Source organism: Hibiscus syriacus, unplaced genomic scaffold (genome assembly GCF_006381635.1).
Source record: "Hibiscus syriacus cultivar Baekdansim isolate YM2019G1 unplaced genomic scaffold, ASM638163v2 tig00017792_pilon, whole genome shotgun sequence".
Taxonomy (NCBI): Eukaryota; Viridiplantae; Streptophyta; class Magnoliopsida; order Malvales; family Malvaceae; genus Hibiscus; species Hibiscus syriacus.
This window is the reverse complement of record NW_024062416.1, coordinates 498,748-513,803: the sequence shown is the minus strand read 5'-3', so window position 1 is coordinate 513,803 and position 15,056 is coordinate 498,748. Positions and strand designations below refer to the sequence as shown.

The 15,056-nt window shown below is 34.2% G+C and overlaps 1 protein-coding gene across 1 annotated transcript; it reads right to left on the bottom strand.

The window, feature by feature from the left end:
• Positions 1 to 218: 218 nt before the first annotated feature.
• On the bottom strand, positions 219 to 5,707 carry LOC120208893 (casein kinase I-like). The gene is made up of 14 exons (XM_039208026.1): positions 5,335 to 5,707; positions 5,196 to 5,236; positions 4,436 to 4,505; positions 4,167 to 4,315; positions 3,983 to 4,078; positions 3,157 to 3,227; positions 2,691 to 2,752; positions 2,528 to 2,591; positions 2,345 to 2,429; positions 2,050 to 2,176; positions 1,423 to 1,496; positions 1,282 to 1,345; positions 858 to 988; positions 219 to 747 (listed from the first exon to the last, which is right to left on the bottom strand). The coding sequence occupies exons 1-14, from the start codon at positions 5,408 to 5,410 to the stop codon at positions 457 to 459; spliced, it is 1,401 nt and encodes a 466-aa protein (XP_039063957.1). The 5' UTR covers positions 5,411 to 5,707; the 3' UTR covers positions 219 to 456.
• Between the last annotated feature and the right edge of the window lie 9,349 nt (positions 5,708 to 15,056).

Sequence of the window (15,056 nt, the reverse complement as noted above, 5' to 3'; positions counted from 1 at the left end):
TAATTACTAATGTTGATTGATTATATTCATAATGTTGATTGATTACATTCATAGACAAGCCAAACCCACACGTAATGAAACTTAATTTATCAAGAACCGATAAAAGAGTTACAGATACTGAAATTACATATTAAATAGATTTAAGAGAAAGTAGGAAAATATGAACTGCAACTGCAACTGCCAACATAGCTTTTTCCATGAATAAATATTTAACAAATAAGCCTGGATCCAAGTATCTTTCTCTTCATCAACTCTACAACAACATAGCTTCACAACCACTAACATGATCACACACACATATATATATAATTCGACATTCCATCAAAAAATATGGAATTTGGCAGCAACGACACCCCATGATGCATGCAATAAATTCGTTCCGATCGAGGAGATGGGAATGCGAGGACTACACCGAGAAGAGCCTGCTCTCTCTCTCTCTCTTACCAAATGCAACATTCACACCTTCCTCTTCTCCATAAACCTCGACCGGTTCTCGGTGTTTTGATTCTGATTCTGTTCTTCAAGGGCACCTTTTGAGACCGTAGCGCGGGAGAGAGATGATTTTTGCTCAGACCTTGAATGGACTCTCTGGCTTGTGGAGAGGCGACTGCTACCTGAAAGAAGCCAACTTGATCGACTATCGCTGGGCCCTAAAGAAGAGGTTGGCCCGCTGCTCGAGGCAACAGCCCTCTTGGACATGCTGCTAGGGCGGGTGGAAGAAGTTCGTGCCCTTCCGGAATCATTATCCTGGAAAACCATGATAGAAGTTCATAATAGCCTTTGGAATAAAAGATGATCAACTCTTCATGCCAATAACCGAGTAAATAAAACAAATTTTATGGCAGTCAGATGCATACCCTATCATTCGATGGTGATGCCTTCTCCGATACTTTCTGCTTTGAATGATCACTGAGAAGTCCGCTGCCTGAAGCATTTTTCCTAGTAAATGCCTCAGCAGCACCTGAAACTCTATCCCGGGTTTCTCGTGCTACAGTAAAAAACATGGAAGAAAAAAAAGGCAAAATCAATTAGCATCTGTTTAACACAGGGAATACATTTTTCTTTAATTAAGTAGCAGCCCAGAAACATGTTGAATCACTTGGCTGTAAAATGGCAAGGTTAAGTACCAGAGCCTCGAGCATGATAATTGCAATTAAGAATTGTATCTAGAAGGAACTCTAGAAAACTAAGGAAATCAAGAAATCCAAATACACGCTAAGCGTTCAAATATTTTAAACTGTATATCCCGTCCCTACAACCTCAAGAGAGAATGGAGTGCACCTGATGGCTTCTTTGTTCTTTCAGCAGATGTTCCAGTGTTTACAGCAACTTTTCCACTTGATGGCTGAAAAGACACAACAAAGCAAATAAGCATAATCTGCGATAGGAGAGATGTACAGCTCAACAGTGACACTCACTGACCCGTTGTTTAGAGCTACCAGTCAGCTGGGGATACTTGAGTATGGTCCAGTCATACACATAGTCGAACTGATATCCTGTAAACAAAACCATGTCGGGTCAAAAACTGCCTTCCAACAGCCTTCAAATAAATATTTTGCAACTTCTTGAAAACAGGAAAATTAACTTCAGCCAGAAACAGAATTAGTCAACAGACGCTATTGATTTTGCAAAAACAAACTGTGTTCACAACATGTTTAAAATGCATTTTCACAGATGTCGGTATGCAACATCCTTATACTATTTGAAGCTGCATGAGTTAGTTACTGATATTTGCGTACAATCAATTCTGACAAAGCGACACCAATCTATGCAGAGTTTCTTATACATTTGAATGACTGACAAGACCAGAAGAAACTAGAAAGGTAGGTCATCAAGTTTCCAGAAAACAACCCATCTTCACAAATGTTAAATTTCAAAACAGTCATGCTTTGACCGGTAGCGCTTGTGTTAAGATAAACATAGACTCGGGTATGTTACAAATATTTTTGGGCATTACAACAGATACAAACAGCTACCATCCATTAGTAATAGCTGAGATACGATGAAAGTATTTTGAACTTGAAACAACAATGCAGGGTTCTTTCTTACCTTCTCGAATAAACAAGTCACGGAAAAGCTTCTTCAAGTACGAATAATCTGGCTTGTCTTCAAAGCGTAATGAACGACAATAATGGAAGTATGATACGAATTCAGATGGATATGACTTGCAAAGTACCTAAAGGAAGGATTTTCACATTTTAGGTGATTAGTCACAAATAAGGGAAAAGTACTGACAGGGTTATGACACAAGCCTTGCCTTTTCAGAATTCAATACGAATTCCCTATGCATTAAACTATAAGAATATCATTCTACATGCAAGTGACAAGTTGAAACTTATAATACCTCAACAGGAGTTAACATCTTCTTTTCACTGATTCTATCATACTTCTGCTTTTTTGTTCCTGCTCTAAGGCCCTGCCATGGAAGGCTGATTCCAGCAATACAAAATAAGAACGTGAATAAAGACAAATAGTTTTTCAATCAAATTTAGAACACAAAAAAGAATAGTGCTTATATTGTTACAACCTTCCCTGTAAGAAATACATTAGCACATAACCAAGAGATTCCAAATCATCTCTTCTGCTTTGCTCTGCATATGAATTGAGAAACAATTAGACTGCACAATTCACATCATGACTAACATGAATAAGCAGAAACAAGAAGATAACTATTCTGGCACTTTACCCACCAACTCCAAGGTGAGTGTTTACACTTGCATATCGAGCTGTGCCAGTAAGATTCTTATTCTCTCTGTAAAAATAGCAAAATCAAAGTAAATATTGAACACAAAGAATAAATAGATAAAGAACCACTCAAATAAACAATTGAAACTAATCATAGATGCTAGTAAAAATGCGATCAATTTTTGGACAATTTAAAGCAGCATGTAAGCAATTGAACATAAAAGAATGCAAGTAAAAGAAGACAACAACTGATCAAGAACTTCAAAAGTACCCTGGCCTGGTGCCCGCCTTTTCTAGCTTGTTTAGCTAGATGCTATCATTTTCAATGAGAATCACCACCCATAAGAAATTAATTTACAAGTATCTACCTTTCACATAGAAAAACATGTCACATACTAGATAAATGTAACTGCAGGAAACAAGGATTCATTGTAAGACTATTATGGATAAGCAACAATGGTAAATGCATACCTATATGGTATGTGTTTATGAGTTTGAAGATCCCTATACTTTTTAGCAAGGCCGTAATCAATGGCATACACCTGTTACAAAATCAATGTGATGATTAGTAGCAAGTTGAGACATTTAGTTAATGGCCCTTCACATAACAAATAAATACAGCTGCAGTAACATTTTGGAATATTCAGTTATCAACCATTGATACAGGCAAGAGAAGCTGATGCAAACTTCAATATATAATCAGAACTGACCTAAGGCACCAACATGAAATAATATTTGAATAAAGCTCAACATAAAGAAGCAAAATTAACTCTAAGAGGATACCATGATAAAAATTTACTTGCCCACGTGTTATTTCAATATCTTAAATTAACTCTTCATTGAATTAAATAATTGTATCATATTTAAGATGAAAAAATGCTTATGTGAAAATTTCACAAAAGAAAATCACACTGATGCATCCGCGATACAAGACCTTGTAGATGTCCTCTCTTTGGACTTCTTGGTTACCATTGTATCAGATATTGAATCATTGAAACTCACAGTTTAGACAAAAAGGATTAGCTTTTACTCGGGAAACATGATAATTTTCTTTTTTAAACTTTCTTATGGAAGTCTGGAACTATTAACTGCTACAGTTATAAGTGTGAACCATAAAGTCTTCTTACTGATGGATAATCTTAAGAAACACATATCAGCATTAGCAAGATATAAAATAATAAACTTCGCTCTCTAAATTCCCACCTTTCTCTATTTCACCAACCATGAAGTTCGAGAAAATTCCAAATGAGTGCACTCCACAATCTAACCAGAAATTGAAAGCATTTAGCTGAAGTACCTGATTTGCTTTTCGTCCCAAACCCATTAGAAAGTTGTCAGGTTTTATATCACGGTGAAGAAATCCCCTTGAGTGCATATATTCAACTCTGTTGATCTGAAGGGTAACAGATACAGGAGAATTTGTCACACTTGATGCTAAACTAATAGGCAGAAAATTTCTCCTGTAAGACAGGTAAACATACTAACTGATCTGCGAGCATTAAAACTGTCTTCAAAGAGAGCTTTCGATTGCAGTAGTTGAACAAGTCCTCGAGGCTTGGCCCTAGAAGCTCGATAATCATAACATTGAAGTCACCTTCAACTCCAAACCAATTGAGCTGGGGAATCCCCGCTTCATCAAAAACAATAAAGAAAAAGAACAATGAACTTTAGTTAAATCTTTTTTATATCGAGTTCAAATTTTTCTAATTATGCTTATTTATAATCAACGCAGAAAATAACAAAATCTTACTTCCGCCTTGAAGAAGCATGTACAACTTTGATTCATAGTGAAGCTGAGGGTGCTTGGTCTTCACAGGTTCCTAAAAATGTAGGCAAAAAGTATATCATGGTGATCAATATCCAATGAGATTAAGGAAGGGAATTGACAGACACATTCTGAATTCACTTCTCGCAACATTCAGGAAGAAAAAGACACTTTTCATTCTACAATACATGCCCACTATGAAGCAACTACACTCAGTCTAGTTCCATTTTCGTAAATTTCAGCCCACTAGCCACAAGTCCAACTTAGACAGAGATATTTGGTCAAAAGGGAAAAAATAAAATATTGAAACACATTGCACTTGCACAGTTCTGCGAAATACAAAACTTAAAACTGCCCAAAAAAGGCCCTATTCCAAAATTTAATATATCTTTTAATCCAAATCTCTGTTCTGGTCAGCATTTCCCAACTCAAAACTTTATCATTGGGCAAAGTATGTTCTGATCCAATAAATCTCGTAAACTCACACTTGCAAATGACTATACATAGCTATTCTCATAACATTATGATTACTTAATTTAACTCTTTTCCACACAGAATATTCAAAATCCAACTGATTGCATTGATATTGAAAATACAAGTAGCTAGACTCGAAATGTAAAACCATTCCCTAGAATTTTCTTATATCCAGATGATTATATATCAATACAAAACCAGTAAATTACTAACAAAAATTAAGCCAATCAAACCTATACTAAATTTAATTCCAAAAACACAAGGCTCATACCATCTTAATCGCAACTTCTTCCCCTGTCTGTACATTGACCCCTATCAAAAACAAATTCCCAGTAAATCAGATTAATTATTACTTCAATTTAAAAGGTAAAAAAAATTAAAGAGGAAAGAAAAAAGAGAAACATATTTACCGAGGAAAAGCTCGCCGAAAGATCCAGCTCCGATCTTCCGGCCCATTTTGAATTTTCCACCGATTACACGATCCATTATCAATTTACTTTATTATTCAGAAAAATTTAATCAAAAACTCAAATAAAAATTTATAATCAGATGATTTCATAACAAAACCGGCTGTAATTGGGAAAAATAAAAGGCGGAAATTATTGGGTCAATGAACCACATTGCTTGAAAAAAATGAATAGTTTTCGTGTCAAAAAAATCAATAAAATGGAATTAAAACAATGAGATTGTCAAATGATAAGAGGAAAAGAAAGCGGGAAGAAGGAGAGACAAAGAAATCAAACAAAGATTTTCGATTAAGAAGGAGAGGGAATTTTCTCTGTTTCTATGATTTTTTTTTGGGATTTTTTAAGAAAAAGAATTTTATTTTATTTTTTTCCTGGAAACTTTTTTCCCCCTTCCCTTTTTATCTTTTTTTCTTTTGGTATATAATTTCCTTCTGTTTTGTGCGCGGTTAATACTTAAGACGGCGAGCGGCTCGAGCAAGCACGTGACCAACACGTGCATAACAGTTCATTACGTGGTATTAGAACGTATCGTTATTTGTTTTTCCTTTTTTTCTTGTTTCCTTTTGATTTTCCCGGTAACCAAACAGAACTACAGAAGCAAAGAAGCTAGTTCCGCCAGAATTCTAAAAACAGGGAAGCTAGAAAATCGAGAAAAATGAACGAAAACTCGTTTGGATCAAGAATTAACGATGGATCCGTTGAAACAATTCCAAGAAATGCTGGAACCTGACCTCTTTTGTCAGTGATTCACATTATTTGAGAAGTTAGGTGGTTTTCTCTATTCGATTATGAAATCTATATATATATATATATATATATATATAATATATAGATTTATCGATTCAGTTGTTAGATTGTATTCAAAAATCATTATTCTGCAGTGTTTAATTACCATGAAATGAAAAATTTAGGAATATATGCAAAATATTTTCTTTTAACATAGAGAATAAAATTTATTTTTGAAATTTTATTTAGGGTTACCAAAACATATTTTGTTTTCCATTGATTAAATCACCATTAATTTAATCCCAAAAATTTATCGATTTTTCATGCAACTGACTATCTCTGTATACCTCAATTTGCAGCAGCTAATGCTTCGAGTTTTCGGAGAATTCCTGCAGTAAACAATAAGGTGACAACTCTTCTTATGATGTCGAAAACTATGGAGTTTTAAAGGTACATTTCCATGGAAGATTCATGCAAATGCACTCCATCTTTTGTCATCTTTATCAACAGGAAAGAATTAACAACATAAGTGCTGAATTTGCATAGGCATTGCCATTAATGATCATTGATATCTGAAAGACTTATCTGGATAATGCCATTAGTATTAGAGAAGGTTTAAGGGGTTTCCGGACAGAATTTAGCACTTGTTCTTTGCAATTTCATTGCTTTTTTTTATCAAATACAGTCTATTTGTGGCAGAAGGCACTTATCTGCTCGAGTTATTTCTGCAGTGTCCTAGCCAACCATTCTTTCAATCCTTGAATTTAAGTCTGTATTGTTCAACACGAATTAAGCGACATCGGTGATAAAGGAATGATTGTTATTCCTTGAAGTTCCGCGTTCGAGCACCATGAATGTCAGAAGTATGAGCGTTATATGTCAAATGATTCAAGCCCGAATTAACTCTTCGCTAAATATTACACATTTAGTAACATATGTCCATGACTATTTCTTCTGGATTTGGTGAATTTATATGCTCAAATAATGTTATGGTGGTTTCAACTTCCAAGGGTGCATCATCCTGTTTTCCAGCTTTGTGGAGATCCAAATTCCCTGAAGATAAGGTAAGCTATTATAAATCTAAGAAATGGCTGACCATTCCTACTCTGCCTAGGTCCTTGAAAGAAACCTGCATCCGGAACAAGAGGAAGCAACCTAAGTTACCCCGAGTTAGGGACAAGTATCAGGTACGAGCACGATCGATGTTTCGAAATTGAATATACCCTTGCTTGTATGATTTAAAGCACAGATAATGAAATGAAGAGTCCAGTAACACAGAAAGCAACAGGAAGCGAAACCCGAGTTCGCCGAGTAGGTATGAAAACTATATCTTCCGCATTACTCACCGGAATATAATGCAGTAAATGTGAATGAAATCTGGGCTTCTCTTTGCTTGAAATTAGCTCGAGTAATAAATGTTGTTCTTGTTGGTACATAGGTAATAAATGTTGAGTAAGGGTTAGGGAAGGTATTTTTAATGAATGATAATTGGAATAAGATATGGACATTCTTGTTTCTTCCTCCCCAAGAAATGCAGTTCTTTATAATTTCTTAATAAAAATCGAAGCAGGATTTGATTCGATCGGCCATGAAATCTGGTGTTGAAGGATCGATGTCCACTCATTGCCATTATCCAAATTGTAAGTCACCAGAATGAAACGTGGAGGAACTAGAGCTTACCAAAAAATATTGGTCTAATGACATTTTTAGCCCCTGAACTTTCATTTTAGTCTTTACTTTTTGGGTAAATTACAAATTTGGCAATTGAACTTTACACTCTCGTATTTCACTCATTGTACTTTAAATCTTTTCAACTTTCACATTGAACTTAATATATTGAGTTTTTTTTACCACTAAGTCGTTTTCTCACTAACGACATTATAAATTGGTTGTTATATAAAAGCAAAACAACGTCATTTTAGTGAAACTTTTGTTTTTAAAATGACGTCGTTTTAACACTGTTAACTATTTAACCCAGAATGAAAAAAACCCTCAATATATTAAGTTTAGTGAGAAATTTGAAAATTTTTAAAATTCAATGAGTAAAATAAGAGAGAGATTAAAGTTTAGTAATGAAATATGTAATTTACCCCTAATTTTCTTTCGTCTTTTTTTTAACATTCAAACTTTTAGTTTTTTTAATCAAATTGAACTAAAGAAAAAATGATAAAATATTAAGATGATGTTAGTTGTTTTATATTTTTTATTGTTAACTTTTATAATGCATTTACATTTTTAACGTATTTTACATTTTTTAATCATTTAAATATATCCTTTACAATTTTTAAATTTTTTTAAAGTTTTATATAAAATGATGACTTAAAATATCTGTTATTTTTGTCGGTTGGTTAAATTTGATAAAAGAAAGACAAATGATTTTTAAAGTTCGAGAGCCAAAAATGTCATTAGATTAAAAATATTTTAGAAAAATAAAATTAATTTTGATTATTTAAATAATTCTAGAACTCTATAATTTTGTTTAGTTTGAAAATGAGATAAATCAAATTGATTTTAACCAATGTAATTTTAGTTAAGTCAATTTGATTATAAGTTTTATGAACTTTTACTTTTTAAAATTTAAAAATTACACACTAATTTTTCTTTAAGATCATATCGATAATATTTGTTTTAGGATAAAGTATACAAATGGTCCTCCGATTATAATATGTTGTTTTGTTGAGTTTCTGACTATTAAAAGTTAAAAAATGGTCCAGGTTATTCGGCGCTGCTTTGTTGAGTCCAACGACTGTTGAAAGTTATAAAATGATCATCCAACTATTCATATGTTCCAAACTCGTCATTTTCTGTGAAAAATTGACGACAAACTGAGTTGGACTTTAACCTGATGATTGAGATATAATAAAATCTAATCCAAGAATCTCAAATGACTATCATATTTCAATTAGTATGTTAACGTCCAGCTCAAACGACCATCAATTTTTTTAACAAAAAATAACAAATTTGGAACATATAAATAGTCGGGTGACCATTTTGTAACTTTTAATAGCTAAAGGACTTAACAAAGAAACATCCTACAATCGGAGAACCATTTTGTAACTTTTAATAGTCGGGATTTAATAAAGAGAAAATAATCTCAGTGACCGAAAATGCCTTATAATATATGATTTTAACCAACTTTTTTTGGATTTGCCAAAATGACCAACAAATTCGCAACGCGAACTCCAATTTTGCAACCCAGTTTCCAATTTCGCAACGCGAATATGTAAATCGCAACACAGAAGTCAAATTCGCAACGCTATAGTCAAATTTGCAACATAAAAGTCAAATTCGCAACGCGGAATTTCAAATTCGCAACACTAATTTAATTTCGCAACAGGTTTTAGTTTCGCAACACAAATGTTTTGGGTATATAACAACGCAGCAGCAACTCATAACCTAAATCCCTAAATCGCAACTCATTCAATCTCCATCTATCACTCTCTCCGGCGACATCTGTTCATATATCCAACGACATCCTTCCCCATCTCTAATTTTTTTTTACATAATTTTATTTCTATATAATTTTTCAATGATTTCTCTCCCAAATTATCAACTATCAACTTAATAAATGTATGTTTTTCTCTAAGTTAGTGATGATATCTAGTTTATAGCTCGTTTTTTAGTAAATTAATTTACAATTTATAGAATGAAATCATCTATTGTTGATCATGTTTGGATAGATTTGTGTTTTGGAGGGTCATGGGAGAATGTTCATGGTGTTTTACAATATGTTTCTTTACCCATGAATCTTCAACTAAAACTGTCATTAAAAAAGTTAACTTATGAAACTTTAATGTTATGTGTTGCAAAGAAATTGAATTTAGAGCCTCTAAGTGGATTTAGGTTATCTTATCAGAGAAAATGTAAAGTTTATTTGTTAACCGACAATGAAGATGTTGAACGATTCATTGCTTACATTAGTGTTTCGCAAGAAGATGATGTTACATTGTATGTTGTTGAACCTAGAAGTAGTGAAGTTGGGTCAGTAGCGGGTAGTAATCAACTAAGTTCTTCAACCCAAAATTTAATGGTTCCACCACAATTTCATCACTAAGCAAATTTTGTTTCACCACATTTCCAATATCAAACACTATCAAACACAATCTCAAAACCCACAACATTTTCCTAATCCAAATCCCAATCAACTTTCAGCACCAAATTCCGATTTTCGTATTGACCAGTTAGACGATTATGAGCCAACAGAAAAAATTGTGAGTACTAGTCAGTATTCGAAATTTGATCTTGGTCAATGCCCAGACTTTGATCTTGGTTAATACTCGGATTTTGATGATGTGATGGAAGAAGAAACATACCCTGCATGTAATGATTTTAATATTGGTCAATACCCGAATTTTGATAATGAAACAGCCGCTGCCGAGGAAGATGTTGTTGATGATAATGAGGAGGAAGTTACGACTATGAATGAACATGATGAACATCCATTCTGTAATTCATATAACCTTGAAGAAGAAGAAGAAGAAGTCCCCGAAGAAAGAAAAAAGAAGAAAATGACACGGGAGTATAACTGGAATATGCCAGAATTACTTCAGATACCGGAAGAATAGTTGATAAAGATAGCAGTTGATTGTTACACAAAAGTTATTCGTATCAAGAAAGATGATTGTTTTGATACAAAGGAAGACTTGAAGATAGCTTTGTATATGAAATGTGTAGAAGATGGCTATCAACTAAAAGTTAACAAATCAAGCAAAGATCGTTTCGAAACAAGGTGCATGATTGATAAAAACATTACGTGGCGTATGATTGCAAAGCGGATAAAAGATTGCGAAATGTTTCAAGTTAGGACTTTTATTGATAAACATACATGTTCAAGAACCCAAATTTTTCCTCACCATAGACAAGCAAACAAAAAGGTGTTGGGTGGTTTTCTGGCTGAGTTAATGTTTTTGAATGGAAGGGTATATCGGGGACATGAAATTATGACTGACATAAATGCTCGGTTCAAGATTAGTATCTCATATTCTCAAGCTTGGAGAGCCAAATGTTATGCCTTGGAATTGTTGAGAGGGTCGCCAGAAGCATCGTTTGCCCAATTGCCGGCTTATTGTCACAATTTAAAGCTAAAAAATCCTGGGTCGGTAACGCTTTGAGTATCGGGGACGCTTTGAGTTGCTGTTTATCGCTATTGGTGCTGCGGTTAGTAAATCATTATAATTTTGTTGACTCATTTTGTTAGTTGCATGCATTTCACATTTAAATTATTATATTTCTTGTGTATATGATTTTGTAGATTCGTTCGTTTATTACTTGCATGCGCCCAATTATTATAGTTGACGGAGCACATTTGAAAGGTCGATACCTTGGAGTAAACTTATTAGCAGTAACCATAGATGCTAACAATGGGATACTGCCAATAGCTTACGGTGTTGACAAATCTAAAACCTCTGATTCATGGACATGGTTTATGGGACATCTTAGGGATTGCATATTTAACACCCTAATTTAGGGGATAAAATTAAGAAATTATAAAGTGGTGGATTTAATTTGGTATTTTGAAAGAAACAGTGGGTTAAATTGCAAAATTTTAAAATTGGCAGACCGCTTTAAGAAGTGTAAGAAATTCAGTGGCTAAACCTATGATTTACCCATTTTTATTTTGGAGAGAATTATAAATCTCTCCCCCGTATGTTTTCTGGAGAAATTTTTCCAGATTTTCCTCTTCATCAACCCCTCTTTGAACTCCGATCTACTCGCCGTCCGACCTCCGATCGACGAGCCGAAACCACCATCGTGTTCGTTGTCAACCGAGGAACAAAACCCCTCAAACATTTCGTCGTGAATCGACGTCGTTCGTCGTTAATTTCAGTCGGAAGCATCGTCGGTAATAACTCGATTTTAGTTGGTTTTTCATCGATTCAAGACGATCGGGCCATCCGTTTACGACACCTCCCGTACCATCGTGTTCCTTGTGCCGTTCCGAGTCCACCGGTGTCCTCCCTTTTCTCCGGCGGCGGCGGCGCGTGTGGGGGTTAAGCGGTCAATGTTTTCGATTCGTTGAAATCGAGCTCTCCGCCGTTCAAAAATTTGAACCGAGCTTTGTAAGTATTTCGAAATCGCTTAAAATAATTTTTAAGAATTTTTCCATGAATTTTCCAATATCATGGCACTATTCATGCACCCCCACGCGCTGCCACTGCGCGTGGGGAAGACAAAAGTGATCGGTTTGACCGATTTTGGTGCATAGTTGACCGGTTTGACCGGTCATAACCCGACCCGACCCGTTAACCCGTTGACCGTTGACACATTGACCGTTGACCGGCGTTGACCACTGTTGACCAAAACTTTGACGGGCTTTAAACGACCTTTGTTTTTGACCGAGTATACATATCCTGACATTTTTCGACGTTCCAAATCCAATTCCGCAATCCATTTTTCGAAATTCGGACCCGAAGGCCTCGAAATTACCGGTCAAACCCGTTGACTTTGATTTTGACCGAAAATTCCAAATTTCTGAAAAGTCATATTTTATACTTTCGACGTCTTGAATCTGAATCCGAAGTCCGTTTCGCCAAATTCGAACCTTGTAAGCTGTCTTTCACTGATTTATCACCCGATTCGATCCGTTTATCGCAATTAAGCTCCGTTTCTGATATAATTTATGTTGATATGTATCTGAGGAATTATTGGAAGTTGAATTGAAGATCAAAGACGTTCGAATGGATTTTTTTATGGTCGATCAATATTGCACGGAAATTGAGGTAATACTTTACTACATCTTTATGCTTTATGGAACATGTTTATATTGATAAATGCATGAACAAGGTAATGTTGGTCACTTTGGTGGAGTTGAATAATTTATACACTCGATATGATGTGGTAGAAATTTTGTAACTGATTACGGATCGAATGACTAATATAAGAGATTGAGGAATTGTTAGATTAAATTACAAGTTTGCGATTAGTGATAAAGAAATCAGCCCTGTATCTGCAACTTATAATTTATTTCATCAAAGGTTAAATGTTAAAGGTACTTGGATGAGAAATTATGAGAATACTCCAGTAGGGTAAAATTACGAAAATACCCTTATGTTATAAAAAAACAAGATTTGAATATGAAAGTTAGATAAGAGGATTTTACAGACATATTGATCTGATAAAAATATTGATGTGCATAAGAAATGTTAGTTTTATTTGGAAATTATGGAGAACCGGTTTTAATCCTATGAAAGTTTGTGAAGGATACTAGAAGTTTGTTAAGAGAACCGTTTCAAGATCAGAGAGTATTCAAGAAAGAAATTAATCATATGATCTCTAAATTATATTATTTTCGTTAAGAGCTAATATTGAAATTATCTGGTTAAGAAATTACGAAAATGTCCTTAAGAGGTAGAATAGTATGAGTTGACTCTGAATGAGAAAATACTTAGGGGATTCGTACTTAACTCGATTAAGTACGGATTTAATTGTTAAGATCTTGACTTAGTGCAGGAAAATTCATGATATTCCGTTTTTAAAATCTGAGAAGACACTTGACCCGTAAATATTCGAATAATGAGTAAATACTTGAAGAATAATTTATTGGGGGTATTCTGCTGTCAGAATTGTTCGAAAGGACTAAAGTAAATGATAAGATTGAATTAAATAATAAGGCCAGGAAAAGATTGAAATACCGTAGATCTATAAAATGACCAAAATACCCCTGTAATAGAAATGACCCAAGAATACCACCAAGCTCAAGAATGATTGGATATCTTCGAACTCTGAAATAAATGGAATAAAAATGAATACCAAAATTACTAAAATACCCTTGTGTCCTATTCTAAGTAAATGTCTTGGATTAATTAAGGAATCCAAATAAGCATAGGTGTTGGACTACCTTTAAAAGTTATGGAACACAGCTTAAGTGAGCCGATCAACCTCAATGATATGTCAGTACCTGAACGACATAAATATTACTTGAATACGTGTTTGTCTTCTCAAGTTTGGCTCGATGATAATTTTAGAAGTGTTCAGCTCAGCTCAACTCTAGATCGCGTTAAGCACTAAGAATTGGATATTTGTTCGACAAATCAACCACGAAGACCGAACTGAACAGAAGTACAATATGTATCCGAAATTTAGAGACGTCCAAATTAATTTGGAAAACTCTGAAGTAATTGGAATGGATTTGACTACTAAGTGAAATAAGTAACCTCAATGACTAAGATTTTAATAAGTGATTTGGATGAGTCTGGAAACGTTAATGAACATACACGATGTATTGTTCTTCTGGATCATGAACTACAAATCAAACACGTCAGTATTTCATGATATAGTGGAAGCGTAAAAATGAAATAAAGACATTGGAAGATCTATTCAGTGATGATTCCGAAGATGATCTATGGATAAGAATTTTTGGTATTAAAGTGTAAATACCCTAGAAGGACACGAAATGACCAGTAGATAAGTATTAGTTCTGGGAACTATTCATCTAAGAGTTGTTCGATAATGCGATCAATCGACATAGATTGTTAAGGTTCTGAATCTTCGTTGTTAAGTTGTTCGATTATCCACTCAATTGATATGGATGTAAAAGATCCTGAATACCCTTCCGATTACGTACAACTTCTGAAAATTGTCCGAATAAGATATGATCTTGATAATTCACATTCTGAATAACTGATGATTCCGATAGTTATTGAAATATTCCTATAGTGATCCTAAATACCGACATTCTATCGGTAAATTGAAGATCTGTGTTTCTCTGCCTTATAAGATTATCTAGTCCCTCTAAATAATGTCCATAAAATCTGGTGTGTTCCCTACTCACATGAATATTTTATCTGATTTTCGATTTGAATTCTAATATGATACTTGACATGGATTCTGATCTGATATCTGACATAGATTCTGATCTGATACTTGACTTGGATTCTGATCTATTACTTGACCTGATTTCTGATATGATACTTGACCTGATTTATGTTTTGATTTTTTGA